The sequence below is a fragment of the Sycon ciliatum genome, chromosome 3, assembly GCF_964019385.1.
Source record: "Sycon ciliatum chromosome 3, ocSycCili1.1, whole genome shotgun sequence".
NCBI classification, from domain to species: domain Eukaryota; kingdom Metazoa; phylum Porifera; class Calcarea; order Leucosolenida; family Sycettidae; genus Sycon; species Sycon ciliatum.
In genome coordinates, this window is record NC_088645.1 from 32,587,215 (window position 1) to 32,613,094 (window position 25,880).

Genomic DNA, 25,880 nt, shown 5'->3' on the forward strand with positions numbered 1-25,880 from the left:
AAACTGACGTAGATCTAGACTGGGAATCATGTGCGCTTTTGCTTTGTACAACACATCTTCTGTCACCATTCAAGCGTCCTGGCCTAGAATTGCTTCAGCCCGTACAGCCAGTCAAATAAAAAGTGATGTTCGGCCCAACCTGATGTATCTTCCGGGATTTGAGAAGCAATTGTGTCTAGAGGGGCTGCTTGGCTTGTTTATCGAACATCCCTTAAGGTGGCTCAATTAGAGATAATGATAATGACGAACACAGACTGTTCTCCACGTAATGTTCGATGGACTCAACTAATGCTGCTGCCGGCAACGTATGTTATAGGGTACCATAAAGTGAACGATATTGGATTTAAAACGAATACCCGGAACACATAATATTCTAATTAAAGGTAGGACTAGTAAAAGGCGTTAGTATATGGGCAGCGAGCGGAGCAGTGTGATAGCATGTGCACATTGGACAAGTGCAGGTGAGAAAGATACACGTATGTGAGTGGGTATGCAATAAGGCCTTTATTAGTGCTAGCGTTTGATTGTTAGTGTGTCTGGTATCAGTTTTAGATCCAATATCGTTCACTTCATGTGTCAATATATGAAATATAGAACGAGTAGAAGACTGAGGCGAAGCCGAGATCTTCTTAAAACGAGGCCTATATTTCATATATTGACCGATTATGGGGGCAATAATATATTTATCACGACACGGCATATCTAAACTGTTTTAGCTTTATCTATAGGAAGAAAGAAATGTGTGTGATGTTGACACGTGTATATTCATCTGATATGATAATTATTATCGTTACCTGTTGACGCTCCAACAGTGCCCAATTTTAATCTACAGCATTATAACTCATTTGAAGAGTCCTACAAGAAGACCAATGATTGTGTGGGTTTAAGACTTGAGTGCGACGAGTTTTCTTACAATCGATGGCCATGTGAAGAAAACATGCCCCGCCAAAAAATAACAGTGTGAGGGGACACGTGCATGTAAAAGTTGGAAAACGTAACCGGAGTTCCCAATTTCCGTCCATAGGCGTAGTGCTAACGATTTCATCTCACTATACATTTCCGTCAGGATTGGCCAGCCAGAGTTTGTTGATTCAGTGCATATTATGCCAGAATGATGACGCCATAGCAGGACCTTTTTTTTACTACTAGTACGTGTTCTGACCAACCTCCCGTAGAACAACATAACGTCGTGTGCGAGAGCTCAATCAACTCCAGTCGAACGTAACTGGAACAGTCGCACAACTGGTGCACACGTGTATATGCAAGTACATGTACATGTACAACTAGTAGAGTAAGCTTGAACGTGTACCTTAAAAGTAAAAAATGTATGCATGCCAACAAAGAACAGAGTCAGAGTCATGACAAAACAGAGACAAACATTTCGGAGAAGAGGAGAAGAAATATGCATATAGGTTCTCGAAAAAACATGTTATATAAAGCTCTCTGGCACCATGACAAGTAGGGCTTGAGGTACATAATATGCTAGAGCCATAGCTAGTGCGCAACACATTCCAGGATTTGCAGGACCTCTTTCCTTTGACTCATCAAGAAGTAAGGTTCTACAAGGAAAGACACCCCTGACAGATATACATGCATATGCATGTAAATATGCAATGCATGTTTATCTTCCCTGCCACCTACATGTACACGTACGCGTGGAAGAATCAAACTACATGTATATGAATTAATTGAGAGGGACTTGTATAGGGTCAAATAAGATTCACATCTACTCTCATTGTGACCTAGAAGGAGATGGCATAAATTCGAATGGCTGACAATGACACTGGATAGAGAAGACTATAATTATGATTAATAATATTCTTGTATCTAGCAACTCTGAGGGATAAAAGAAGGCTTTGTTGGGCCAAAACTTGAAGCACAGTTGTAAAAACACAGTTCAGTGGACAGCTGCACGTTGAAAGAATGAGTGCGTTTCACTCAGCGTCATTTCCCCATTCACCCAGGCCATGATGCCGTCACGAACCGTCCTCGGAACTGTCTTGCGACTTTCTACCACTTCCCAGAATGGCCTGGTGCCTCTGGAGGCACGGAGAGCCGCCAAATTGAACAGCCCTCTGTCAGTGAAGTACTTGACGATGACGTGAAGCTCCTGCTTCAGATCAGCTTCTTGTCCAGAGTACAGTTGGAGAATGAAGGTGCGGACTGTGATAGATTCCTCTCCCACTGCATGGAGTCAGGGTGCAAATGAAGAAAAAGAAGATTCCAACCGGAAATGCACCAAGGGTCCAAAACCATAGAGCCCTATGTACCAACAGTTAGTCTAGAGGCTACTCTGGGGGGGGGGGGGAGGGGGGAGGGGAGGGTGGAGATATCAAGAAGGTGCCATTTCACTGTGCAGATGGGTCGGGTCAACGGGATTGTTCCCCAAACATAGAGCAGAGCATCTTTACTAGTATAATTATTAGGCTTCCGTTCACCCTGAGATTCATCGTGTGAGCTCACCTCGTACCCCCATAATGGTGCCCCTCCCAGTTGAGATACTGCCTAAGAATGAACGAGGCCTGATCAGAACACACTTACCGTTCTCATCACGGGGGCTTAGTCTGCGGCCTCTTGTTCCCTGCACTCTGCGTAGCCGTTCTCTCACAGCTTCCTGGCAGAGCGTGTAGATCTCGTCCAGGATCGAAAGCGCTGTCCATTCAGCACCTTGGTTTCGAAGCAGCGGTGTGCAGCCTCCATGGCCAGTGACTGTATGACAGACATACAATGGACAACAGTGGCCAATCGTCACATTCAGACAACATGGTTGGCCTGACGGAAAGTTCGGGTTTTCCATTTATTTCCTGTTTGATAGATGAAGATGTAGGGGTTTTTTGTTGATTTCTGTGTGGGCTCAGTATCTGGAGAGATGACATTATAATATTCCGATGCGGGAACGTTTCTTCAACATTGCATCGGCCATACACTTGCACGGTCAAGCTTTTAGAATGTATAGTGTACAGGTGAAAGATGCATAACATGGCTTCTCGCCTTTGATGATAAGCCCATTGTACAATGACGCAATTTGTACCCTGAACACCCCACACAGGTGACACAGCCACCTGAGCATGGTCGTCTGGGGAGTTGTACATTGCTGATCCCAGCGTACTCACATGCATTACTAATACATTCCATATTTGGCAATGCACAATGGGCTTATTGAGGGTTTTCTTTCAATAGATTAAATCTGGAAAATAACTTACCATCACGGAGAACGACATCGGCAGGGCTAAGTCTAAGTTCCTCTGGCGTCTTCCAGTTCGGAACTACTGGCTCGCAGCAATCAATGAGAAAGACAGGATCTGTCGACTCACTGCTGCCATCAATAAGACTCCGTGTAAGTTGCTTTAGATCTTGTTCACTGTAGCCGTTCGCTACAGCACGAGATGTGTGCGTGAGAATCCACACTCTCTTCGTCGAAAAGCCAGCATCACTAGCTTCTTCTGGGAGCACTTTTGCTAACAACAGCAACATACAATCAACAAATACACAGTACACAAATACACATACTGCAGTCATCATAGCAGTTAAAGTCAGGATTGTCCTCACAACATGAGCCATGAAGAAGGTGATCCTCCTCTTGTTGACCTCTATTCCTTACTTATACAAAATGTAATGGGGTAGGAGTAAGAGTGATCATACAATGTGAAGTCGAGCTCAAAGCAGGGGATTTTGTCGGGAAGGTTTCGGAAGCGTAAATAAAAAGTGCCCAACCAACGCCGAGGACCGCTGTCCATTCACAACATTGTTGCCTGTATACCATCAATTTTTCAAGCCCGTGCACGGGACAACAATGTGAGGCACCTCCACAAGTGACACTGACTCACACTGCTATCTGGTGTTCACGAGGTGTTTGTCGCACTGTTAACGGAGCGTCTCTTTACGGTTGTATCTCTGGTGATGTTTGTGCCTGGAGAGCACCATATATTTGGTGCTCTTCAGGCACAATCTTCCTCAGCCTACTCAAGCTCAACTGATGAGGGGTGGCATGAACACTGGAAATACATTACTTGAAAGCCGATCTGCCTAGAGGGCATGCACATTCAATCACAATGTTGAGATCTCAAGATTTATGGATGGCACTCACGGTTGTACAGGGTTCGTAAGTATGAGCAGAACCTCAGGCACAGCTCCCTCATCTTCGGTTTCTGACGTGGGTCTAATAGGTCTTCGCCGCTGATCACAAAGGCCACAACCTGACAGCCGTCCAGTACAGTGTCGTAGTCGATGGGTTTCTGCTGAGGGACATGGCTTTTGTGCTCCTGCGAAACCTCTTCACCATCCTGAATGTGCCGATGGAACATGTTCAGGAGGACGTTGTTCGCTTCGTATGGATCCTGGAGTGCAACGGACGGCGTATCTATCACCTTCAGGTAGGGATTGATGCGATGATGGGTCACGTGACGAGTTGTACATCCAGCTAGTGTGCTGCGTGACATGAAGCGATGTGTAATGGCCTTCTCCATCAGCTCCACGAGTGCTGTTTTGCCTGACGAATCCAAGCCGAGAAGAAGTGCGTGCAGTGGCTCCATGCCGGGACCGAAGTAATCCAACACCTCTCGACACAGCTCCTGCTCCGCACCGACCGTTAGCCGTTTCCTCACATCTGATATTTTGGCTTTCAAATCCGCCTTGGCAGCCACCCTTCGCCGATTTGGTCTTGTCAACTCGCTTTCTTTTTGATCGTCTGTTTTGTCCAGCGTCTCTGTCCGATGCTGTGATTCTTGGATAGGAACTTTCGTCGTTCCAGTTTCTACATGTGCTGGAGTGAAGAGCAGATAACAAAAACAAAAAAACATCCTGCTAGTTTAATCACCAACTTCTTCGCAATGAGCAACACGTAGAAGGCAAAATGGTATCCCAGTGCCCAATTTTCGTCGTCAATATTCCATTGAAGCAACAGAAGGATTCACTACATGCAATAGCAGCTCTTTAATTTATTTGATTAGCCAAGTATGAGCTGTTTTAATCATCTACTTCGGGCAGGGTATTATAGATACTTACGAGTCTGTCGTGCCTTCGCCCAGTTCAGGTCGGAATCTGGTTGAAACTCTCTGACTTGTATCGGCTGATCCTGGCCCAAGCCCTATAAGCAGGCACACCCAGAAGTAGAACGGGATACCAGTTAGAGAACAGCACAGATCATGTCTCTACGCTTTGAAAACATGAACTATTTGCATGTATCTGTATGGTCCAGCAGTATCAATTTTGTCAGGCACTGCCACTGATAACAAGGCATGAAGCATGTGAATTTGACTGGTCAACAATCCCATGCAAACGCGTTGTGGCTGGTGCACGATGTAACCGACAATGGTAGGTTGCAAAACTGCACAATGGGAACAAGACTTGGCTAGGAAGGACACTGAAAAAGTTTAATATTCCGACGATTCGATGTCTTCTTCAAAATGAGGATGGTTAATGAAGCAGCACTCTTTTATTGAATGGAATTTTATGCATAAAGCTGGTGTAGGACGTCTGAAGGAGAGCAGTAAGTCTATGAATTAACATATAGCCGAATTGTGAAACGCATTGGCGCCAATAGGTACTTGAATTGCACACTATATCACAAGAAGGAAGGATTTTCCCCTTTGACATCCAAAGACCGTAAACATTCCAACCTGGTGACTAGCATTGTTGCTAGAAATATCAGAATACTCCGTTGTCGCCCCGGAAACGGAACGTCTCTGTAGATTTGAATCCCTGGGGATGTTTGGGCCAGAAGAGCAGTATAAGTGGTGCTCCTCAGGCACAATCTTCCTCAACCTAATCAAATTCCCCGAAACACGGTTTAGTGAGCAGGGAGTGGTGCTTTCTTGCAGATTTGGTGAGTGGACGGTTCGATGGACTTCTTCTGTGCCCTGGATGGCAGTCGTGAATTAATTGTCAAATCAAGTCGACGGAATAGCATAAGCTTCAGTGTGGGGCGCAAACCATTTCCTAACAATCATCGCCAAAGTCGCAACCACTATTTCGTTTTGTTCTGCCCAGGGTGGGCTTGCGACTAGCAAGTTTGGAGGTGACAGCATTGTCAATGATGGAGGGTCCTGGACGTCTGCTCCCATTGCTAACATTTTGCATACTTCGAAGTAGCTCGATAATGCAGCACAGATATAGTCTACAAGCGTGTAGATACGTAAATGATCATGGAAAAGAAAAGAGTTTTGACCGTATCTGAGCTGTATTATACCAATAGCCGTGAATTCTGGGGCAGAATATCAGAAATTCCGTGCAGAATTCTGGGGCTGAAAACAGTAAATTCTGCGGAAATTGTGCAATCCGCGGAATCTCGGAATTCACGGGGGACAGATTATAGAGCCATGTGAAATGGTAGTATTTTTTGATTGGGCGAATACAGTTTATCACCTGGTGTTTTTCCAAGAACCCTGGGCACCGCGTGCTGATTTGAGAATATTATTGTAACTTCTCAGTGTACACCTTGCCTAGTTTCTTGCATCCATACTACTCCGTATAAACTACAATTGCCAAAATTATCAATTACAATATCAGTATGACCTTCTCTGATGAGCCTTTGACAGGCGACGCAGCTGTCAGAAGGAAATATTATACCCATGACCCCTTTGTTGCTTGAAATTACTGGTGTGAGTAATGGCTACCGAGGGTAGCAATGGTCGGCTTTAGAGTGGAGAGAGGAGGAGAGTTAGTTTGTTGTATTATTCAACAGCCCAATGGTACCGTTGACAGTTTTATTGATATTCAGACTGACTTATTGAAATTTTAATCAGATTAGATAGAGAGGGAAGCAGCAGCTTTCGGCTGTGTACAGATCTTTCATTAGCGAGACGTATTTCCCTGATGAATGTCTCTAGAAACTTGTTAGTAAACTTTATTATCCATCTTTTATTTTTGTTCATTTCTACGTCCAATGTCCGCTTTGCTGATCGCCATAATAAAGATATTTCATCAATGACCACACCAAAACTGCTTTGCTGGTGGTATGCTGCAGCAACGTCGTGTGCGGGCGGCTGGGGAGCACAGCTCTGGTGTGGTGGCTGATGAAATTCATTTAGTCATCAGATTCAACGTGATGATGCGGAGGTTGCGTGTTTCAACACGACGGGTTTCAGTAATTTACTTACCTGCCTAGGCGCAGCTCCTCTGTGACCCACTTGTCCTTGTCCTGCCCTGGGTCTCGAATGCTGTGGAAATCGACCATTGTGATTTCTGACCGACGCAGCACTTCCAGAAATACGCTCGCCTTGTTGATCAGCCATCAGTTTTGCAATAAAAAGATCTTCATATAGGAGCTAAACTACAAAGTGTCTGGAGTCTTTGGTGCAAATACCTCAAAAAGGGCAGAGCTTACTACACGGGGCAGAGCAACAGAGACCAAAAATCGTTCTGGTAACTCCGAGTTTCGTGTTTCAAAAAACACTCATCAGACGTAGGAGCAAACAGAGAGCTCCACAATTTTCCATGTGGAATAAAATAATCTGTCCCTATATCTTCTCACGGCACCAGGCTGTACGTTTTTGTACTATTAGCAAGGCCCAGGAAATAGAAACAAACGCCGACCAGGAAATTCTTTCCACAAGTTTTAGTGTCAGAAGTAAGCTGTTGAACTCAGTCCACCCGCTTTGATGCTAAAGCTGATACGTTCACCGCTGCACATAAAACCACTTGCCAGTCACGAACATGTTAGCGCTGCCAGCAGGCCGACACGAGCACCTCTGCTCAAACGCTAGGCATACTGCGCATCACCCTCTTCAGCACGCACGTCCCCTAACCCTAGCAGTACATAGAGTGCCTGCAGCGATGTCCACACGTTCATTGTTTCCCGCCCCTCATGCGAAGTAAAGCTCCAGGATATCGAAACACGGAAAGCAACTCGGGAGAAAGCAAACTTTTCCGCTCAGTATTTTCATCATCTTCTGTTTCTTAGCAGTCGTCTCCTCTGAAGGGGGCTAATCGACATGGGATCCGAACAATCGGTAAGCATAAACGGATGTTACGCTTGATCTCCCGCTGGAGAAATAATGCTTTATCAAAATTGCCATTGTCTCTCTGTACGCTGAACGTTTAGTTTCTTACGAAAGAGGTAACGGTAAGGAAAAGAAAAAGAGCTGGTTGCTGAGATGGAAAAATGGGTAAGTTCAAAGTTGTTGTTCCACTAATGCAATGGTACAGTTTTAAACGGTCCTCAACCTGACGGAGCTTTGTGTTCATGGGAATTATCCGGCATTATGTTTTGCTTGAACACAAACCTTGTTCCTGATGTAGATTAGCCGAAATTCAAATTGCTTGCTCAAGGCAATTGGCCAAAGTAAAGCTGTTATGTTTCACCCTTTTCCGTATGAAAATATGAAACTTCTATAGGCTGCTAACCTGTGTCAATCTTTAGTAAATGAGGTATCTGATTGCGAAAACGAAGTGAAGTGTGTCTTTTAGAGTTTCATGATGCTTCGATAGTCTACTTGCTGAGTGGGATAGTGTTTTTGTACTTCGCTATGCAGAGCTCAATGACGTCACTTGTCAGTTTGAGCACTTCGACATGCTACATTCGGCCCTGGCTCAAATCTGGCTTTGGAGAAAAAAATGTATTGCTATCATGTTCGGCATCATTTTTTCTGTGCTGCGCTGGCGCATGGCGAGTTCACAACGGACAGTTCTGTCCGCAGACTGAGTAGCGACATTTTTCTTTCTTTTCCTTTATCCAAAGACAACTTTATATGGCAAACATGAGATGCAGCAAGGGAAGCGTGCACAACATGAATGAGATATTGAGGTTGTTTTCACCTGACATGGTTGGTCTACAGTAAAATGAAAATGTACGTTCCAGAACTGTGGTCCGTACAAGGTCTGGACATGTCCGGGAGGATGGGATTCGAATTTTCTACAATACAGTGAAACCTGTCTAAGACGACCACTCAAGGGACCTTGAAAACGTGGTCTCTGCTACCAGGTGGTCTCCTTATCCAGGGTCATTTGAATGGAAATAGCGTCCCCTGGTCCTGGTATCAGTGGTCTTAAATGACAGGTGTTCGCCTTGAGAAGCGGTGCGTTCGCGTCTATCCTCCAACTGCGCATCCTCCTCTCAAGTTGGCTGGACGCTCGTGGTCTTGTACTAAATGCAAAGAAGAGCAATGTATTGGTTTTTAACAGCAGCAGTGGGCAGCAGCCGGACGTGGTTGTACGCTGTCGAAATGATGTCCTTCCGCACACCACCAGCGCGAAATACCTCGGCATCTTGATCGATGAACGAATGGCCTGGCAACCGCAAGTTGACCGGTGCATCTCACGCACTGCTAGGAAGATTGGTATTCTGTGGCGGGCGCGACGTTGCCTCACTCTAGCTAGTCGAAGAAAGTACTTCCTATCTGTCATCATGCCGGATTTGACTACGGATCGTCCGCCTATGGCTCTGGCTTGACCCACAACCAGCTAAACCGCTTGCAGGTGGCCCAAAACCGCGCAGCAAGGGCGGTGTTCGGACGACCACGATTTACCAGGGCCAGTGACCTCTTGGAGAGGCTCTCTGTTTATCGCGTGGACGAGGTATATCGCCAGAAACTGCTCGTGCTGGTATGGCGGTGCGTTCATAACCGTGCCAGTCCTCCTCTGCAGGCACTGTTTGTCAGCAACTGCGGAGCAACTCGCCTTCAGCGCAGTCTGGGCCTGCAACAACCAATAGCCAGAAGCCGAGCAGGCCAATGCCGACCGGCATCTCGCGGTTGCCTGTTATGGAACCATATACCTGACACGGTGCGAGCCATGGACAACATCCCAGCATTCCGCCGAGTTGCCATTCCCTACACGTTGTAGACTGCTACACAATTGGTCACACCATGGTATTCAGTACCCACGAACTTTGCAAAGCCGCGCCGATAATATGATAATGTACCGTGGTGCATGCACCGATGGTACCACCACTTCGTAGACTGCCTCCCGTTCATTTCTGTGCTCCTGTCTTTATTCTCGTCAGCTGTGTACATCACTACGAAGTAGTGGTTGCGACTTCGGCGATGATTTGTAAGAAAGGGTTTGCTCCCCACACCGGAGCTCGCGCTATTCCGCCGACTTTACTTGACACTTGACTGACTCACGACTGCCATCCAGAGCACACGAGAAGTCCATCGAACCTTCGACTCGGCAAACCTGCAAGAAAGCACCACTCCCTGCTCAATACACAGTGTTTCGGGGAATTCACCCCTCATCAGTTGAGCTTGAGTAGGCTGAGGAAGATTGTGCCTGAAGAGCACCACTTATATAGTGTCCTCCAGGCACAAACATCACCAGGGATACAAACTTACAGAGACGCTCCATTTCCAGCGCGACAAACACCTCGTGAACACCAGATAGCAGCGTGAGTCAGTGTCGCTCCTGGACGGTGAGACCAGACGTTGAGGACCCTCGGTCATTCACAACGCTGTCACCTCCAAACCAACTAGTCGCAAGCCCGCGCTGGGCACAACAGTACGAAGTAGTGGTTGCGACTTCGGCGATGATTTGTAAGAAAGGGTTTGCTCCCCACACCAGAGCTCGCGCTATTTCGCCGACTTTACTTGACACTTGACTGACTCACGACTGCCATCCAGAGCACACGAGAAGTCCATCGAACCTTCGACTCGGCAAACCTGCAAGAAAGCACCACTCCCTGATCAATACACAGTGTTTCGGGGAATTCACCCCTCATCAGTTGAGCTTGAGTAGGCTGAGGAAGATTGTGCCTGAAGAGCACCACTTATATAGTGTCCTCCAGGCACAAACATCACCAGGGATACAAACTTACAGAGACGCTCCATTTCCAGCGCGACAAACACCTCGTGAACACCAGATAGCAGCGTGAGTCAGTGTCGCTCCTGGACGGTGAGACCAGACGTTGAGGACCCTCGGTTCGTTGGACTTCTCGTGTGCTCTGGATGGCAGTCGTGAGTCAGTCAAGTGTCAAGTAAAGTCGGCTGAATAGCGCGAGCTCCGGTGTGGGGAGCAAACCCTTTCTTAGCTGTGTACATCAGCAGTTCAATTCTGTGCTCCAGTCCTCTTTATTCTCGTGAGCTGTGTACTTGTTTTGCTGTTTGTTTGGTTTATTTGAATTTGCTCAGTAACCGTGTACTTCAGCTATTCTCTCCTCCCTCTTCTGAATTTGACTCTCAGCTGGCCTTCTCTCCTCCCATCCCCTTACATTGTATTGGGCCTCCGCAGCTCCCCCCCCCCCCCCCCCCTCCACGCACACACTACATTGTCACATAGCACAACTCAACCATTCGCTACCCTGTTATTGAGCACCCCTGCTCGTTTGGTCTCGCGAATCCAAATAAAATCAATCAATCAATCCTGGAGTTGCTTTTATATTCTTCCAATCTGAGGGCTCCACGGAAGAAGACGGTGACCAGGCATGATGACTTCGCACATCTGTCGCTATGCTCCTTCACGAGACCTGTTTCTATTTTATTTCTTTATTGAGGGATCAGCGTTCCTTTTGGCCGTCTGAGTAACTCAATAATATTGTAACTCATTATGTGTGGGTTGTGTGTGTGTGTGTGTGTGTGTGTGTGTGTGTGTCGTTTTGCAGTTCGATGAAACAATGAGGATGTACGAGCGGTATTGCCTACGACATAGGCCTAACCGCCAAACGCGTGAATTGTTTACAGGTCTCAGCACCATGGTGGAGTTTGGCACACTTCGCATCTTGTTAATTGGTCGCGCTCATGCCGGAAAGAGTGCTACAATCAACAAATTCCTGGAGGTATTCGGACAGCCAGAGACGCAACAGGTTAATCTGCCATATTCTTGCATTCACCAATTCCTGACATCTTGGCCGAGTGTTGTCCTGGAAATCTGGTCTCGAAGTAGAATACAAGGCTGGCTTGAAGAAAGTGCATATCCGCCTTGAGCATGCTATTGCCGCTACAATATCAATTTATATTTCTGCTACAGCAGAGTTACACCTTATATAACATCGTTCCAAAAAGAAGATAATGATGGCAATTAGTGTGAAGTAACTACAAGAGAGTTGAACCGAAAACAGAATTATGTAAGACCTTATACCTGTCGTGCACCGCATCAAAATAGTGTGTCAAATAATGAAGTAAGAAATTAATAATAAAAAAACTACTTTGTAACTCGGATGTTGAGCCATAAATAAATGTAGAAAGGAAAAGGACATAAGGATACGAGTTAAGAGTAACTCTCCATCACTGTAACTGGATACTATAGCTACTTTGAGGTAAATTTTAATCAGGCTTGCCGATAGGGAAGTACTGTATGCAGTTTGTAGGCCCCTCTTGTTGCATGCAAGTGTGAAATGTTCTGTACTCGTAGTGGGCACCCAGAGCAGCAAGGAGTCGACAGGCCAGTTACTTACCAAAGGGGGATTTGCGAGCCTGCTGTGAAGGAAACCACACACACTCATAAAACTAATGTCATACAGAACTGGATTCATGTAAATGACTCCGAACTGGCTATGATAATAGCGTGTTGAAAACCGATAAAAGCATTCTTTAAATTGTACTGCGCACCCTCATCTACGATTTTAATGCTGGTGAGGAATGCCAGTCTACAATTAACAGTGTGGTTATAAGATCACCCGAAACCTCGTTATATAGAATAACAAACATTTGATTGACCCCAACCGGTAGATTTTGACTGGGGTATTGTTTGGTTTTTGGCAAATGCCTTGCAGGAATATGATTCTGGAGAAGGTGACAAGCGTGTAACGGATGTACTGCTGGAAGCGGCCGACATTGCTGGAGAAGGAGGAGTTTTCTTGAGATCTCCCCAGGGCCAGAGTGATGACTATCGCATGAATGCTACCAAGGTCCGCGCTCTCTTCACCAATCAGCTGCGCGACGGTGATATCTATAAACGAGAAATCAGGCAAACTGCTGAAAACTACACGCCTGATGAATGCCATGCTGTCCTGCACATCATCCGGGCAGACCACGTAATTATCACGGATATGCTAGACGAGGAGCTGGATGAATTGAGGTGCACCCAAGATGTCCTGCGTGAACTTGGTACGTGCGGGCATGCTTAATTTCAAACACCCTTGTGGAGGTCTAATTCTTCTCCTACCAGTATGCGTATTTTGCATGCAGTGGGATTTAATTACATGTAGTTCCATTCCTGTTTACGCTAATGGCATACAACGTATAGTCTTTCGTACTGTGAATATGACCCTTATTGACACAAATTGGGATAAGAAGTAGTTCAGCAGTTCGGGCGTTCCCTTCCTTTTTGTCCATGTGGGTCCATCTTATCAGACTTCTATGTAATGAGTAATGAAATCGAGGAGTGTGTGTGTGTGTGTGATTGGGAGGGGGGGGGGGGCTAGGACAAATACCAGTCTTGACTTACTGCTTGTACAGTACGAGGGGGGAGGGGGGGGGGGGCATGGGACAAATACCAGTCTTGACTTGCTGCTTGTACAGTACGAGGGGGGAGGGGGGGGGGGGCATGGGACAAATACCAGTCTTGACTTGCTGCTTGTACAGTACGAGGGGGGGGGGGGGGCATGGGACAAATACCAGTCTTGACTTGCTGCTTGTACAGTACGAGGGGGGAGGGGGGGGTCATGGGACAAATACCAGTCTTGACTTGCTGCTTGTACAGTACGAGGGGGGAGGGGGGGGGGGCATGGGACAAATACCAGTCTTGACTTGCTGCTTGTACAGTACGAGGGGGGAGGGGGGGGTCATGGGACAAATACCAGTCTTGACTTGCTGCTTGTACAGTACGAGGGGGGAGGGGGGGGGCATGGGACAAATACCAGTCTTGACTTGCTGCTTGTACAGTACGAGGGGGGAGGGGGGGGGGCATGGGACAAATACCAGTATTGACTTGCTGCTTGTACAGTACGAGGACATTATGTGTTACATGTATAACCAACCCTGGGCTATAAGGAACTAATTATCCTGCACAATGGTGGCTGTTATATCAGGGGTCGACTGTGCATATTCACATCAAGGGTATGCACGCATGCGCACAAACTGCATTGCTCTTGTTCATTATGCAAGCTTCATGTCAGTCCTGACCATTTACAGAATTAAAAAGAATCAAAACATTGCCCAAAAATGGTTTTATTCCATCCAACAGATTCAGTTGTCAGAGTGGTTGCTGAACCGCGTCAGACTAAATGTTTTGCTTGGTCCTAATGTAGTTTACATCAAATTTGATATATATGTGCTTTGTTCTTTAGGTGTTGTTCCTGTGACGATAATCACGAGGTCTGGAGAGGAAGAGTACAAGGATAGTGACATGGAACTCCGGCGGCAGGTAGCAGCACGTCTGATAGGCTCGCCACTGGAGTACACGTTCACCATCGACAACACTAAGCCCGAAGATGATCCGATTCGCCTGGAGAGGTTGCGCCTGACGCTGCTGCTGGCGTTACGGGCCAGTGTGATCCTAGCCGAACAGAGACTCCACCGCAAGGAGCTGCAGAGACGTCGAATTGCCCGACCACAGCCATCTGAGGACGGTACGTGACATTATTCACAAGTTCGTTTGTCCTGTCCCATTGACATTTTAGTTTGGGGTACACCTGTACATTTTTTAAATATTTTTCTACATCTACTTGTAAGTTTCTTAGTTTCTCAAATTGCCATGGATGTCTGTGAGGCAAAAAGCATGAATCATCGAGCGGCATAATTATGTGCATTTTGCATTGTGTAAAATCGTCTTGCTCTCGTAATCTCCACACTTGGTTCAATTTCCTCTGATGATACGATCAAGAAATAAACCTGAAACCTTTTGTCACCTGCGTGGATTCACAGGAAGCGTGAGTTACCAAGTCTGAAGAAAATGTTCAATTGTCTCTGCTGGAATGACAGCTGCACCATAGCTCAAGTGGTTATAGCATTGCTGGCCTCAAGCGAACGCCCCTGGTTCGAGTCCTGGTGGTAACAGTCGATTTTTTCTTCCGACCTTACCTGTGTTTTTTTTAATCTTCTCCCTCAAATCAGTGAATCTTTTTTTGTTCACTTTTTCAACTTTCAGGAAAGTACGTCGTGGCAGCATTTCTCAAGTCCATTGCCTCACGATTTGGGTGGCCGTCCACGCTACTGGAAGATGTAGAGCAGCGCTTGGCTGCAGTATGGCTGAATAGAAGAAAGAAGAACTTGGTGGACGGCGATTTCATCACCCCGGCTGAGTTTGTCTCAATACTGGCCTCCCGGAACAAAGAAGTATGGGACAGAATCTTCCCGCCTCTGGCCGCTGATGCATTGGAAGCACAGGTGAAGTCACAGCTGCACGGCTTTGCTGAGGACTGTGGGCTAACGAACTACGCTGAACTCGCCCTTCCTACTGTCGCCGATCGTGAGTTGGTCACCGCATACCTAGAAGCCTGCCCACCAAGGGAGGAATAGACAAAAGAAATAATAGATCCACGTTTGCTGTGGTCAGGCACGACCCATGCTATCCGCTTGTCAGAGAGTGGTAAACGATTAAAAATTGAAAGATTCACTAGATGTACTGCTAGTTTGTAAGTGTTCAAGCATTCTTTGCATATTGAGGTAGTGGTATATGTATATCAGCATTTCAAACTGTTTTTAAATCTCGATTTCTCAATGTAAAATGAATAGAATTTTATGTTCGTATGTCTTTACCTATAGAAACAAATTGCCACTCACTTTCACATCAGCATCTCAATTACTTTTTATGTGGAACTTTCTTTCGATACTTACTAACCTACATTTTCAGCTTCACACTTTCCTTCGCTACGACGGGTTTTTTTCCAATATGAATGAACATTGCTCTTCATAGATTTAAATTGTGTGAATGGTATGCGAGCCAGCATTAGCTGGACTTTACGTAAAGAGATCCCAATTTAGTGATTCTCCCTTCCATCCTGTAACTTCATGCATTTTAGTTCTTTCCCAGTGGCCACGAACTCCAATCTGGTTAGAGGAGGAAAAGGGTGGTTAGACCGAGTGCACTCGGCCAACGTGAGGTCTCAGATTCATAGTGAACTCGAGGTACAATTGTCATGAGAGAAAAAGAGGAGAGGGGGGGGGGGGGGAATTAGTTTGAATGCCAGGGGGGCCGTATGAATAAAAAGCGAATCACAATGGCTTTCGTTAAAACCTTTTTCTGCGCTATTTCTCTCCCCATCTCGTCAGGCTAGATTATGCTCATTTCAGGTCGGGGTTAACATCGGTAATCCCTTCCATCCTGTTACTTCATGCATTTTTAGTTCTTTCCCAGTGGCCACGAGCTCCAATCTGGTTAGAATTAAGGAGAAAAGGGTGGTTAGACCGAGTGCATTCGGCCAACGTGCGGTCTCGAATTCATAGTGAACTCGAGGTACAAATGTCATGAGAGGAAAAGAGGAGGAGAGGGGGGTAGTTTGAATGCTAGGGGGCACGTATGAATGAAAAGCGAATCACAATGGCTTTCGTGAAAACAAGCATCGAGTCTATATAACCATAATAAAAAGTAGTATTAATTTTAAACACAATGTTTCAGGAACGGAAATGTGCTATTAACGGCCTGATAGATGCTGGACATTGCCTGAGAAAAAGCTGCGAAATATGAGAGAGAATGTATATCAGGCACACGTTGTAAACAACCAAGCAACATTAGACTGTGATCTACGCATTTTGAATGTCTCATTAGTATTGACACAAATCATAGGTACGTGGAGTGCAATATAGGCAAAATTGGCTTTCTTCCTGTCGGCTGAATACTTTGTGAGGACGATGTGCACCGACATGCTTGCTAGTTTTCGTGTGTAAACACCCATATGAGATGATACATGAAAACAACCAGGCCAAAAGCACCAACAATGATGCCCAGGACAACGAGGCCAGCAAATCTAGCATCCTGGAAATATGGTTCTTTTCGTGCCTAGAAACATGAAAACGAGAAGGCAGAGAGATAGAAACCGGACTAGTAAAGCACATCTGAACGTTATAACTGTCTAGTAACAGTTTGATAACGTGGGCGTAGTGAAATGATCTAAGACCCTGGTTGAAAAAGAGAGGGTACCAAGGCCATGTCTGGTTTGGAAGCGGAAGGATTTTTACTGCCATACAGTGCACCCTACCGCTAACTGAAAGCTCGTGGCCAGAGACCAGGGATGCAGTTGATGAAATTTTCAGGCTTTGACCACTTTCGAGGTGGTTCTGGCATACTCACCTCCTATCCCTGGTAATGGTGGTACTCTAAGGAACTAAACTCGGTGGATTTGGGTCTAACGTTGACCGGTATGTTTCCTGTTTTTGATCCGATGAGAGAAATAATGAATTGTTTTTTATCCTTTTTTACTGGGCGAAACTGGGATAAAAATCTAAGTTCTTTGGTGAAACATCACTTCCGCGTTCGGTGTGTTATGCTACGCAAAATGTATCCCCCCCCCCCCCGGCTCGGTGCTGGAGAGAACAGCAATAAGAGGCAAAGGACAATTACGAGAAAAGAAAATAGAAGGAGAAGCCAGAGGGCCAGATAGTCTTGTAAACTGTGGCGTCGTTACCATGCGACAGTTGCACAAGCCCCAGGGCAGTATCTTGGGCCATACGCTGTTTTTAATTATGTGAATGACGCTGCCGATGATCTTGTTGGCAATGCTAAGCTTGAAGCCTATGTGGATGATACAACACTATACAGTTAAGTGTCCTCAGCTCATTGCCCTCGGGAACCTGGACAGACCTTGCAGGTATCTACACACCGCCTGCATGAGTGGGGTTGCCAGTGGAAAGTATCGTGCGATCCCCCAGGCTATGGCTGCTGCCCTCCGAAGCATTCACCTAGACCTACCCCAATCCTGTTTGGTGGCACCCCTGTACCGGATGAAACCAACATATCATTGCTTGGAGTTCGATTTGGCTCCAAATTGCTAGTCACTTCAGGACCGTGACCATCCACGCCCAGCAGCGCCTGGGCTTTCTCAGACGAGCGGCTCACATTCTAACGCCAGGTGACCGAACGATTGTCTACAAGGCATTCGTGAGGCCCCTGATGGAGCATGCCCCGCTTGTGTCGATGGGCACGCTAGCCAGCCACATTCAACGCCTGGATAATGAGTGTTCAACGCCGCGCACTGCGGATCATTGTCCCTGGAGCAATTCTTCCCAGTCTGGCTGTCCGCCGGACTGTTGCTGCTCTCTCGTGCATGTACAAATTGCATTTCATTACTGGTCCTCCGCAGCTACTTGCTGTATTGCCACCGCATCGCGTTTCTCTTGCCAACCCCAGAACCAGGAACGAGCACAATAATGCCAATAGCCTGTCAACTGTCAGATACGCTCCCCGTCTCAGCTCCATCCGTCGTGAAGAGGTCGTTCCCATACTGCTGTATTGGTGCATAGAACACCCTTCCTGACAGGCTGCTGTCGTAACGCCCGCACAAAAAAGGTTTTCCATCATTCAAGACAAAGGTCTACCGACAGCTGAAAGACAGCAACTGGTACTGGGCAACTGATTCCCTGTAATTTTCGAGCTCTCTGCTTCCCGGACCCACCTGGTACCTGGCTTTGCTCAGAGTGCTCAGCTGTGTTTGGCATACATCAGCAATCCAAACACTGGTATTTCACAATCTCTTTATTTTTCTTGTTTCTATTTTTCTAAACCATAAGTACCGAAGGATGTACCCAGAGTGCTGACAGTGCTCAACACCACAAAGGCAGAGCGTAATACACAATAGAACAACAAGGACAATCAAGGCTTGTTTGCTGCTACTTTAAGTTTCATGCTTACGCAAAAATCAGGAAACTTGCCTGATGATTGCGTAAGCATGAAACTTAAAGTAGCAGCAAACAAGCCTTGATTGTCCTTGTTGTTCTGTTGTGTAAACAATAAGTAAACATATACCGGCACTTTTACCTGCACTGTACCCATTCTACTTCCCCATAGCTAGATCTAGCTTCGCTTTATCCTTTCTGTTTCCTTTTTCGTGGCGCTTGCTCCTAGTGTTGAAAGCAATACCTTTTGTCCGTGGAGCCCCTGGCACCTCACCATCACTGCTGCCCAGTGGAGCCCCTACTCAGTAGCTGTTCTTGTCCACATAATAAATTATTAAATTTTATTATACGAGTTGGCTTTGTGAGTAATAGTAAATACATGAATTAAAAATTAAAACAATTACACACGCGCACACGCACACACTCCTTACCGGTGAACTGCCGCATTTCTGAAGCAAACCAACAGCAATGGTACAGAAACACAATCAGCCATACGTCATAGTTGAAGTAGGTTATGACATATGTCAAACTCCCGGAACCAACTATGAATTTGGAATGATTTTTCTGGTTTTTGTTTGGAAATTTGTGAAGAAATCTGGTACCATTCATTTGATAATAGAGAGTTTATGCTTGTTAGATCACACGTTGCAACGCGAGATTTCAACGCGACAGAGTGCTAAATCACAGTGAAAAGAAGCGGGTCCAAGCACGTTTTTTTCTCATTTTCGAAATTGAACAGCGCGAAGCGCAAACTCTCTACTGAAGAATGAAAACGTGAATTTCTCGGTGGGATCAGAATCGGAGAAGATACATGGCACCAAGGCACGCTCTAAGTGCTCGTAGTGCATGTTCGGGAATTAGTAGCGCTAAGCACTGCTGGTACCTTAGAGTTAGGGGGTCTGAAGAGGGTCTATCCACAACTTTTCAATGAAAACAATAAAATAGCGGGAACAGTCACCAGTCAGGTATGCACACAGTTAAGTTAAATAACTCACCAACAGTATCGCCGTGAATTCATCTGCAACAGCTTGAGGTGGCTGGGAATTCCACGACACAATGCCAACCTTCTCCAAATCCTTTTTGCTAAGCATCGTGGCGCTCTCCTCAATCATCCTCGCTGATCGGCCTTCGTCAATGTCCTGGCCAGGTTTCATGAAGCCAATGTCGAAACAAAGGCAAAAAACAACGTGGTCAAAGTCTGGAAGACAAACGGCGAGAGAAAACAGCAAATACAAGAGGTTCTTGATAATGTCAAAGGCTATTAATTTTTGTGCCCCTCTAATAGAGGCTCGTTGATTAAAGCACATATTTATACGTTCAAACATACTATTATAATCACTAATGGCCAGAAACAAACAGAATACCCCCCCATAATATTGGGTTCCTCAGTTTCTTAATAGAAAAACAATTCACGAGAAAGGTGTTTGCTCCCCACACTGGCGCTCGTGCTTTCGGGCCGACTTGACGTGAAACTGAACTAACTCAAGACTCCCACCCAGAGCACGTAATTAGTCGATCGAGCCTTCGACTCGCCAAACCTGCAAAAAGCGCCACTCCCGTCCCTGCTCAATACACAGGGTTTCGGAGAACTCAACTCCTATCAACTGAGCTTGTGTAGGCTCAGAGGTGTGTGCTTCCTTGCAGGTTTGCCGAGTCGAAAGTTTGATGGACTTCCTGTGTGCTCTGGATGGCCGTGGTGAGTTAGTCAAGTGTCAGGTCAAGGCGGCGGCGCAAGCTCCGTTGTGGAGAGCAAATACCTTTCATAGAGAATATCATCGCCTAAGTCGCTACCGCCATCTTAAATAATCAAATTCAAAACAATTGTTTGCTGTCGTGTAATTTAGTTGCATTGTCCATGTACAGTCGAATACCTCTGATTCAACCAGAGGGACATTTATGAAACGGGACAAATTGGGGACAATTATTTAAAACCCCTTCGAGGTACTAACGACGTATCCAATAACAACGCACCTGTCAGGTTTTGACACAATCTGGCGAGCTTTCCATTCACCCTGTTGTAGACCAGATCTGCGGTGTCGACGATAACTGCAATGTTCAATGTGTTATCGCTCCCGTCGCCTCCACTCTTTGCAGTGCCACGGCAGGCATCTTTGGCTCCTTGTGGGATACCTTCGCCCGGTCTCCATTTTGTCAAACTGACCTGCTGCACTCCGCTGATGTGAGGGATGCACGTGTCCTGGAACCGGGAGATCTGAATAGTTCGAGAACACAGTACAATTTCATTCCTTTCATGCAATACGTCCTACAACATAGTCTCAACAGTACAGTTTTTTGGCTCCAACGAATGCGGCCAGGGGCGGTGAAGCCCAATATTTAGAATACTAACCATCGGGAACCAACTTTTCTGATCATTAACAATACAGGTCTGCCAAATGAACACGTCTCGACTTCTTGAGTGTGATACGGCCTAGCAACGTCCCCTCCCTCGCCCTGGTCCCCTTCTTCCCCTGCAGGCATATTTTCCCCGTGCATGCGGAAGCGGGTATCTTTATGAACTTGAACTAAGCCGGACTATGCCTGCGGGAAAAAGTTGATATACAAATAATGCAGTACATTGAATGATCCTATGTCTTGGACTGAGAAGCAAATTAACTGTAGTTAAGATTGCTGAATTTCATCACCAGTGCTGATAGGTTGATGCACATCTGTCTCCCTATCTCACTCACTAGTTCCCTCTCACACACTCACTCATGCTCCTTATGTCTGTCTCTCTCACACACTCTCTCTCTCGCCCTCTCTCTCCCTATCTCTCTCTCTCTCTCTCTCTCTCTCTCTCTCTCTCTCTCTTTCTCTCTCTTTCTCTATCTCTCTTTATCTCTCTCTCTGTCTCTCTCTCTCTCTTTCTCTCTCACTCTCCCTAACTCTCTAACTCTCTCTCTCTCTCTCCCTCTCTCTCTGTCCGTCTGACTGTCTGTATGTCTGTCTGTCTCCCTCAATCCCTCTCTATAATAATTATTATAATCTCTGTCTCTTTCTTTCTCTCACTCTTTCTCTCTCTTTTTTATCTGTCTGTCTCTATTGCTCCATGTCAGGGCGATAGGAAAAAGAAAGGCTAGTTTTATTCTAATCCTACCAACCTGCAACTGAAATTCTTTGTTCTCCTCCTTCTCCTCGATGTACATGTAGTGCAGGTGAATCCTTTGCATGCACATTTCCTCCGGGTTCCAGGCTCTTGTTCCGATGGTTATCCTGCAGCGACTTGTGCCCGGCGCGACTGTGCTTTGGCCCGAAATATTGAAGTCGAGAGACCACGGGGAGGCCATGACCTTCGGCAACGGCTCACGATCAAACTGATTTCCCACATGGCAGCCTAACATTACGCGCGCCACTTCCCGCCCCTGAGCAGCCGATGCCTTCGTCCATATGCTCAGAAGCAGTTCTTGCTCGCCGTCTTGTTTGCCTTCACCAAGCTGGATTCCAGCCTTGTCAAATGTAACTGTAGACCTCAGGGACACGGTATGGATTTTAGTTTTCTCGTCCTTGCAAACGATACACACCAACCTTCCTGTATGGAACATTGTGGAGAAAAGCAAAAAAGCAAAAAAAGAAAACCAGGCTTGGAGGAAATGAATGTGAAGAGCGGAGGAAACAATAATGCACGTGCTATTACAGGCTCAGCTTCACTTCACACATCCAACTTGCTTGTAATTGGAATCTCCTGTCTCAGATAAATTTGTCTCCGACCCTTAAAAATCCTATTATTGTCGCGTTGCAAGAATGTTCAGCCTTCAAATACAGCCTTTGTGGTATGATTTCACCTCAGACAATATCTTGTACATTGGCAGTACACAAGGGTGCAGCCATCTGTAACCGAGGTGTGTATGTACCATAGGACAGATCGTCTGAGTTTCAGGCCACTCTGGAAGTTTAGATGTGCTCGTTCGTTCTTGAGGAAAGGGGGGGGGAGAGAGGGGGGATGGTGATCCTGAAGAGCTCTATCCAAAACCTTCTAGTGGTCGCCGTGGAAGTCAGCATGCTCTAAGAACTCACACAATATTCACAAATGATCACCGTGAAAGTCAGCATGCACCAATAACCCACATACAGATTTTACAAGTGGTAATACTGGCGCACGTCGTGTAAGCCCCAGTACCTTTTGAAAGTTCTTTCAACGCGTTGTACACAGGCTGGAGGGTGTTGGACTGCTGAGAAGAAGGGACAGATAGTGCCAGGCGGTTGCTGTCGTCAATTAGAAGAATCGATGTGACTCTTCCCTTTTCGGTTACCTTTAGAGACTGGATCTCACTTGCGACATCATTGATACTCTGCACGCTGTAGATGCCCTCTATTGGCTCTTTCCATTCTACAGGAATACCATGATGCTTTGCGATGTACTCAGTGACGATCCTGATGTTCTCCAATGCCTGGAACAGAGTATATAATGAAGAGTATATCAGATAATGTAATGCTGCTTACAATCACACAAAACATAAAATCCATTCTTCTGAACTACGGGGTTGCACAGATTCAAATAATAAATAAACAATGATACCAAGATGTTACTGACACTCACACGGGCTCTAGATCGTTTTGTGTACCAGGTTACTGAAGCACAGTAAAACCTGGTTTAAGCGACCACCCCACGGTGCAAGCAAAAGCTGTCCTTAAAGCCAGGGGTCTTTAGAACCAGGTCCCACAGTGTCTGTGTAGAACTGTCGGTGCATGGAAAAACGGTCGTTACGAGCAGGTGGTAGCTGAACCCAGAGGTCGCTTACAGCAGGTTGTACTATAAAACTGTCCATGCACTTATCCCATTGGGGGAATGTGTCACAATACCCCATATCAGATCCTAGCCTATGTGCTGGTCTCATCCAGTGCATGTGTATGGAAGTAATGATATGGCAGTCGATGACAACCGCATGAACTCCCACCTGCGTTCAGATAGGTAATGCAAATGCACTTTTCATTCTGACAATCGCAAGATTTCCAACCGGTTCAGTATAGATCTGAGTGATCACGAAATACACCCAAGCAAGAATTCATTCAACCGGTTATCAACGGAAAATAACAACGCAGAGCCGTGGATTTGCGAGTTGCCTAGAATACACCCAACTCTGGTGTGAGGCTTTGGTAAGAGGAGGGTTGGAATTGAGGCTCAGATCTGGGGTACGTCCGTGACTTACCTTCTTTCCACTGTCTCCCTGCATGGATGAGCAGAAAATAACCGGTAGGCACAACTCCTTTTCGAACCCTTCCATATCCAACCTATGTGGAACAAAAACGGTCAAAATAATTAATTCGCTACTCTATTGTTCAATGCTCCAATATTTATACATGAAGATAAGCGCAGTGCGGACACATATGTGCGGTTATACAATGTTAAGTTACTGCGAGGGTAAATCACAGAGTGCTTCCACAACAAACATCGTGTGTTTGTGCGGCTTTTTAAGCAAACTCTGCCATGCTTTTTTGCAACCTAACACTTCCCCTTTGTAGATATACTTCTCTAAGGTTTGTCACCCTCAACTACCAGCCATTCTCAGAGAAAACAATCAAAACTGAGTGCAAACTAGACGTGTTCTGTACATACATTGTAAACAATTTTAGGAAACTTCACCTTCTCAACTCCAAAAAGGTCTCTTCACTGCGATTAAAATTAAAATTGAGATTCACATTACACCAAATTTTCCGGTTTGGCCCATCATAAGGGTACATTGTAAACGGTGAATTGTGATAGAACAGTGACAGGAGGTACATATTTTGTCAACTAAGGTGTACATGTATGTGTGGGCATAGTCGTACAACAATGTGTATGGCTGGAGTATCTGGTACGTGGAGTTAGGACAAAATAGTGGGAGATAGACCTGGAGTTTGAGTATGTTCCGGCACAATGTGTGCGAGGTGTTATCCCAAGTATAGTGATTTAAAACGTTCAACCTCTACTCGTGTTCCTCGAGTATATGGGGGGGGGGGCGCGGGGGTTAAATCTACGACAATTGTTTCAGAAGTAGATGTATATTTGGGGGACAGCAAAATTGAATATTATCATCAGTGAATCATGTTTTAGTTTAGTGAGACCAATCTGAGCCCATACAGTGTGAAATACTAGTCCTACTTTTCGGAATAGGTGCAACTACCGGCATGGCGTAATGAATTATTCATTCGCGGAGAAAACATAATTGATTTTGTGTTTGTCAATAAGAACAGAGTACGAAGGTAAGGAAATGCTTCTAGATTCTGAACAGCAACGTGTAACTTGCCTTGCGTGGAGATTCGCCTTTGCAATCAGCAGTGTTTCGTATCCACAGAGCGGGTTGTTCTTATCGTCCGACTTGCTGCGTAGAGCCACGATCACTGGAACACGGAATGGCCGCTGCGCTAGATCGCGTTTGCTTCACAGAATATCACCGTAAAGAGTCATTCTTTGCGCCTTCAGCTGACCGGTGTTGGCCAAAACTGCACGTACCGCACTACCAGAAACTTTATGATCTTGAATGGGAATGTTAGTGTCGAAGTAAAGGAAAGCCTAATCTTCTCTTACGCGTAGAATAATGGAGACGTTCACCTTAGGATGTTGACAGTTTCACGGAAAACTGTGCTTCGTGCTTCGTGCTGCATTTCCTGCTTCGTGCTGCATGTACGCCAGCGCTGGACTGTAGCTCATACTCTCCGCTGTGCCAGTTTCTATCAAAATGCACCGTCCTGGTTAGCCGTATGCAGGTATGAAGTTGCATGCAGAACGTGGATGGTGGTGGCTGTTCATGTCAGTACGGCTCAGGGAGAAATCCACAGCGGCGGCCGGATGATAGTGATTCAGGCATTGCGCGTTCCACTGCAACTGCTTTTTCCACTGTCAAACTCTACTACCTAGTTTGCTGTTTGACAGCACATGTCACTTGACGAGCCAGAACAGAGACTCCAGCCTACAGCACAACTCATAAAAATAGGGCTGCAACTGGTTTTTCTTACTGTCAAACCCGACTACCTAGTTTGCTGCTTGACAGCACGTGTCACTTGACGAGCCAGAACCGAAGCTCCAGCCTACACTACAGCACAACATAACAGGAGCCAGTACAATCGTCATGTACATGTACTAGTAAGCACTAGTCTCTACACACCAGTGCCAGAAGGCAGCAGCTGAATACTGAGTATCGAATACACATACGTCGCCCCTGAGCCGTACTGACCTGAACAGCAAATACCTACCACGTTGTGCATACAACAGCATACCTACATCAGTAGATCAGTACAATGTACATACCGGGAGTCATTGTAGACTGT

The 25,880-nt window shown here is 46.0% G+C and overlaps 4 protein-coding genes across 5 annotated transcripts in view; 1 reads left to right on the top strand and 3 right to left on the bottom strand.

Annotated features, from left to right (window-relative positions):
* Positions 1–25,880, bottom strand: part of LOC135811999 (uncharacterized) — a 113,994-nt gene that overhangs the window by 50,579 nt on the left and 37,535 nt on the right. The window lies entirely within an intron of this gene.
* LOC135811997 (uncharacterized) lies at positions 1,223–7,398 on the bottom strand. Its single transcript, XM_065325285.1, has 6 exons — positions 7,098–7,398; positions 5,005–5,086; positions 4,088–4,762; positions 3,204–3,458; positions 2,542–2,709; positions 1,223–2,184 (listed from the first exon to the last, which is right to left on the bottom strand). The coding sequence occupies exons 1-6, from the start codon at positions 7,230–7,232 to the stop codon at positions 1,898–1,900; spliced, it is 1,602 nt and encodes a 533-aa protein (XP_065181357.1). The 5' UTR covers positions 7,233–7,398; the 3' UTR covers positions 1,223–1,897.
* On the top strand, positions 7,917–15,722 carry LOC135812002 (uncharacterized). 2 transcript variants are annotated; one of them, XM_065325293.1, is made up of 5 exons: positions 7,917–7,949; positions 11,531–11,731; positions 12,641–12,974; positions 14,156–14,437; positions 14,956–15,722. In XM_065325293.1, exons 1-5 carry the CDS (start codon positions 7,932–7,934, stop codon positions 15,324–15,326), a joined length of 1,206 nt encoding a protein of 401 aa, XP_065181365.1. In that variant the 5' UTR covers positions 7,917–7,931; the 3' UTR covers positions 15,327–15,722. The 2 variants fall into 2 exon arrangements, with proteins under 2 accessions (XP_065181365.1, XP_065181366.1); XM_065325294.1 differs by lacking the exon at positions 7,917–7,949 and adding an exon at positions 8,079–8,105.
* LOC135811998 (uncharacterized) lies at positions 16,186–25,245 on the bottom strand. Its single transcript, XM_065325286.1, has 8 exons — positions 24,860–25,245; positions 23,783–23,864; positions 22,753–23,023; positions 21,737–22,164; positions 20,610–20,850; positions 19,634–19,836; positions 19,070–19,087; positions 16,186–16,806 (listed from the first exon to the last, which is right to left on the bottom strand). Exons 2-8 carry the CDS (start codon positions 23,855–23,857, stop codon positions 16,678–16,680), a joined length of 1,365 nt encoding a protein of 454 aa, XP_065181358.1. The 5' UTR covers positions 23,858–23,864; positions 24,860–25,245; the 3' UTR covers positions 16,186–16,677.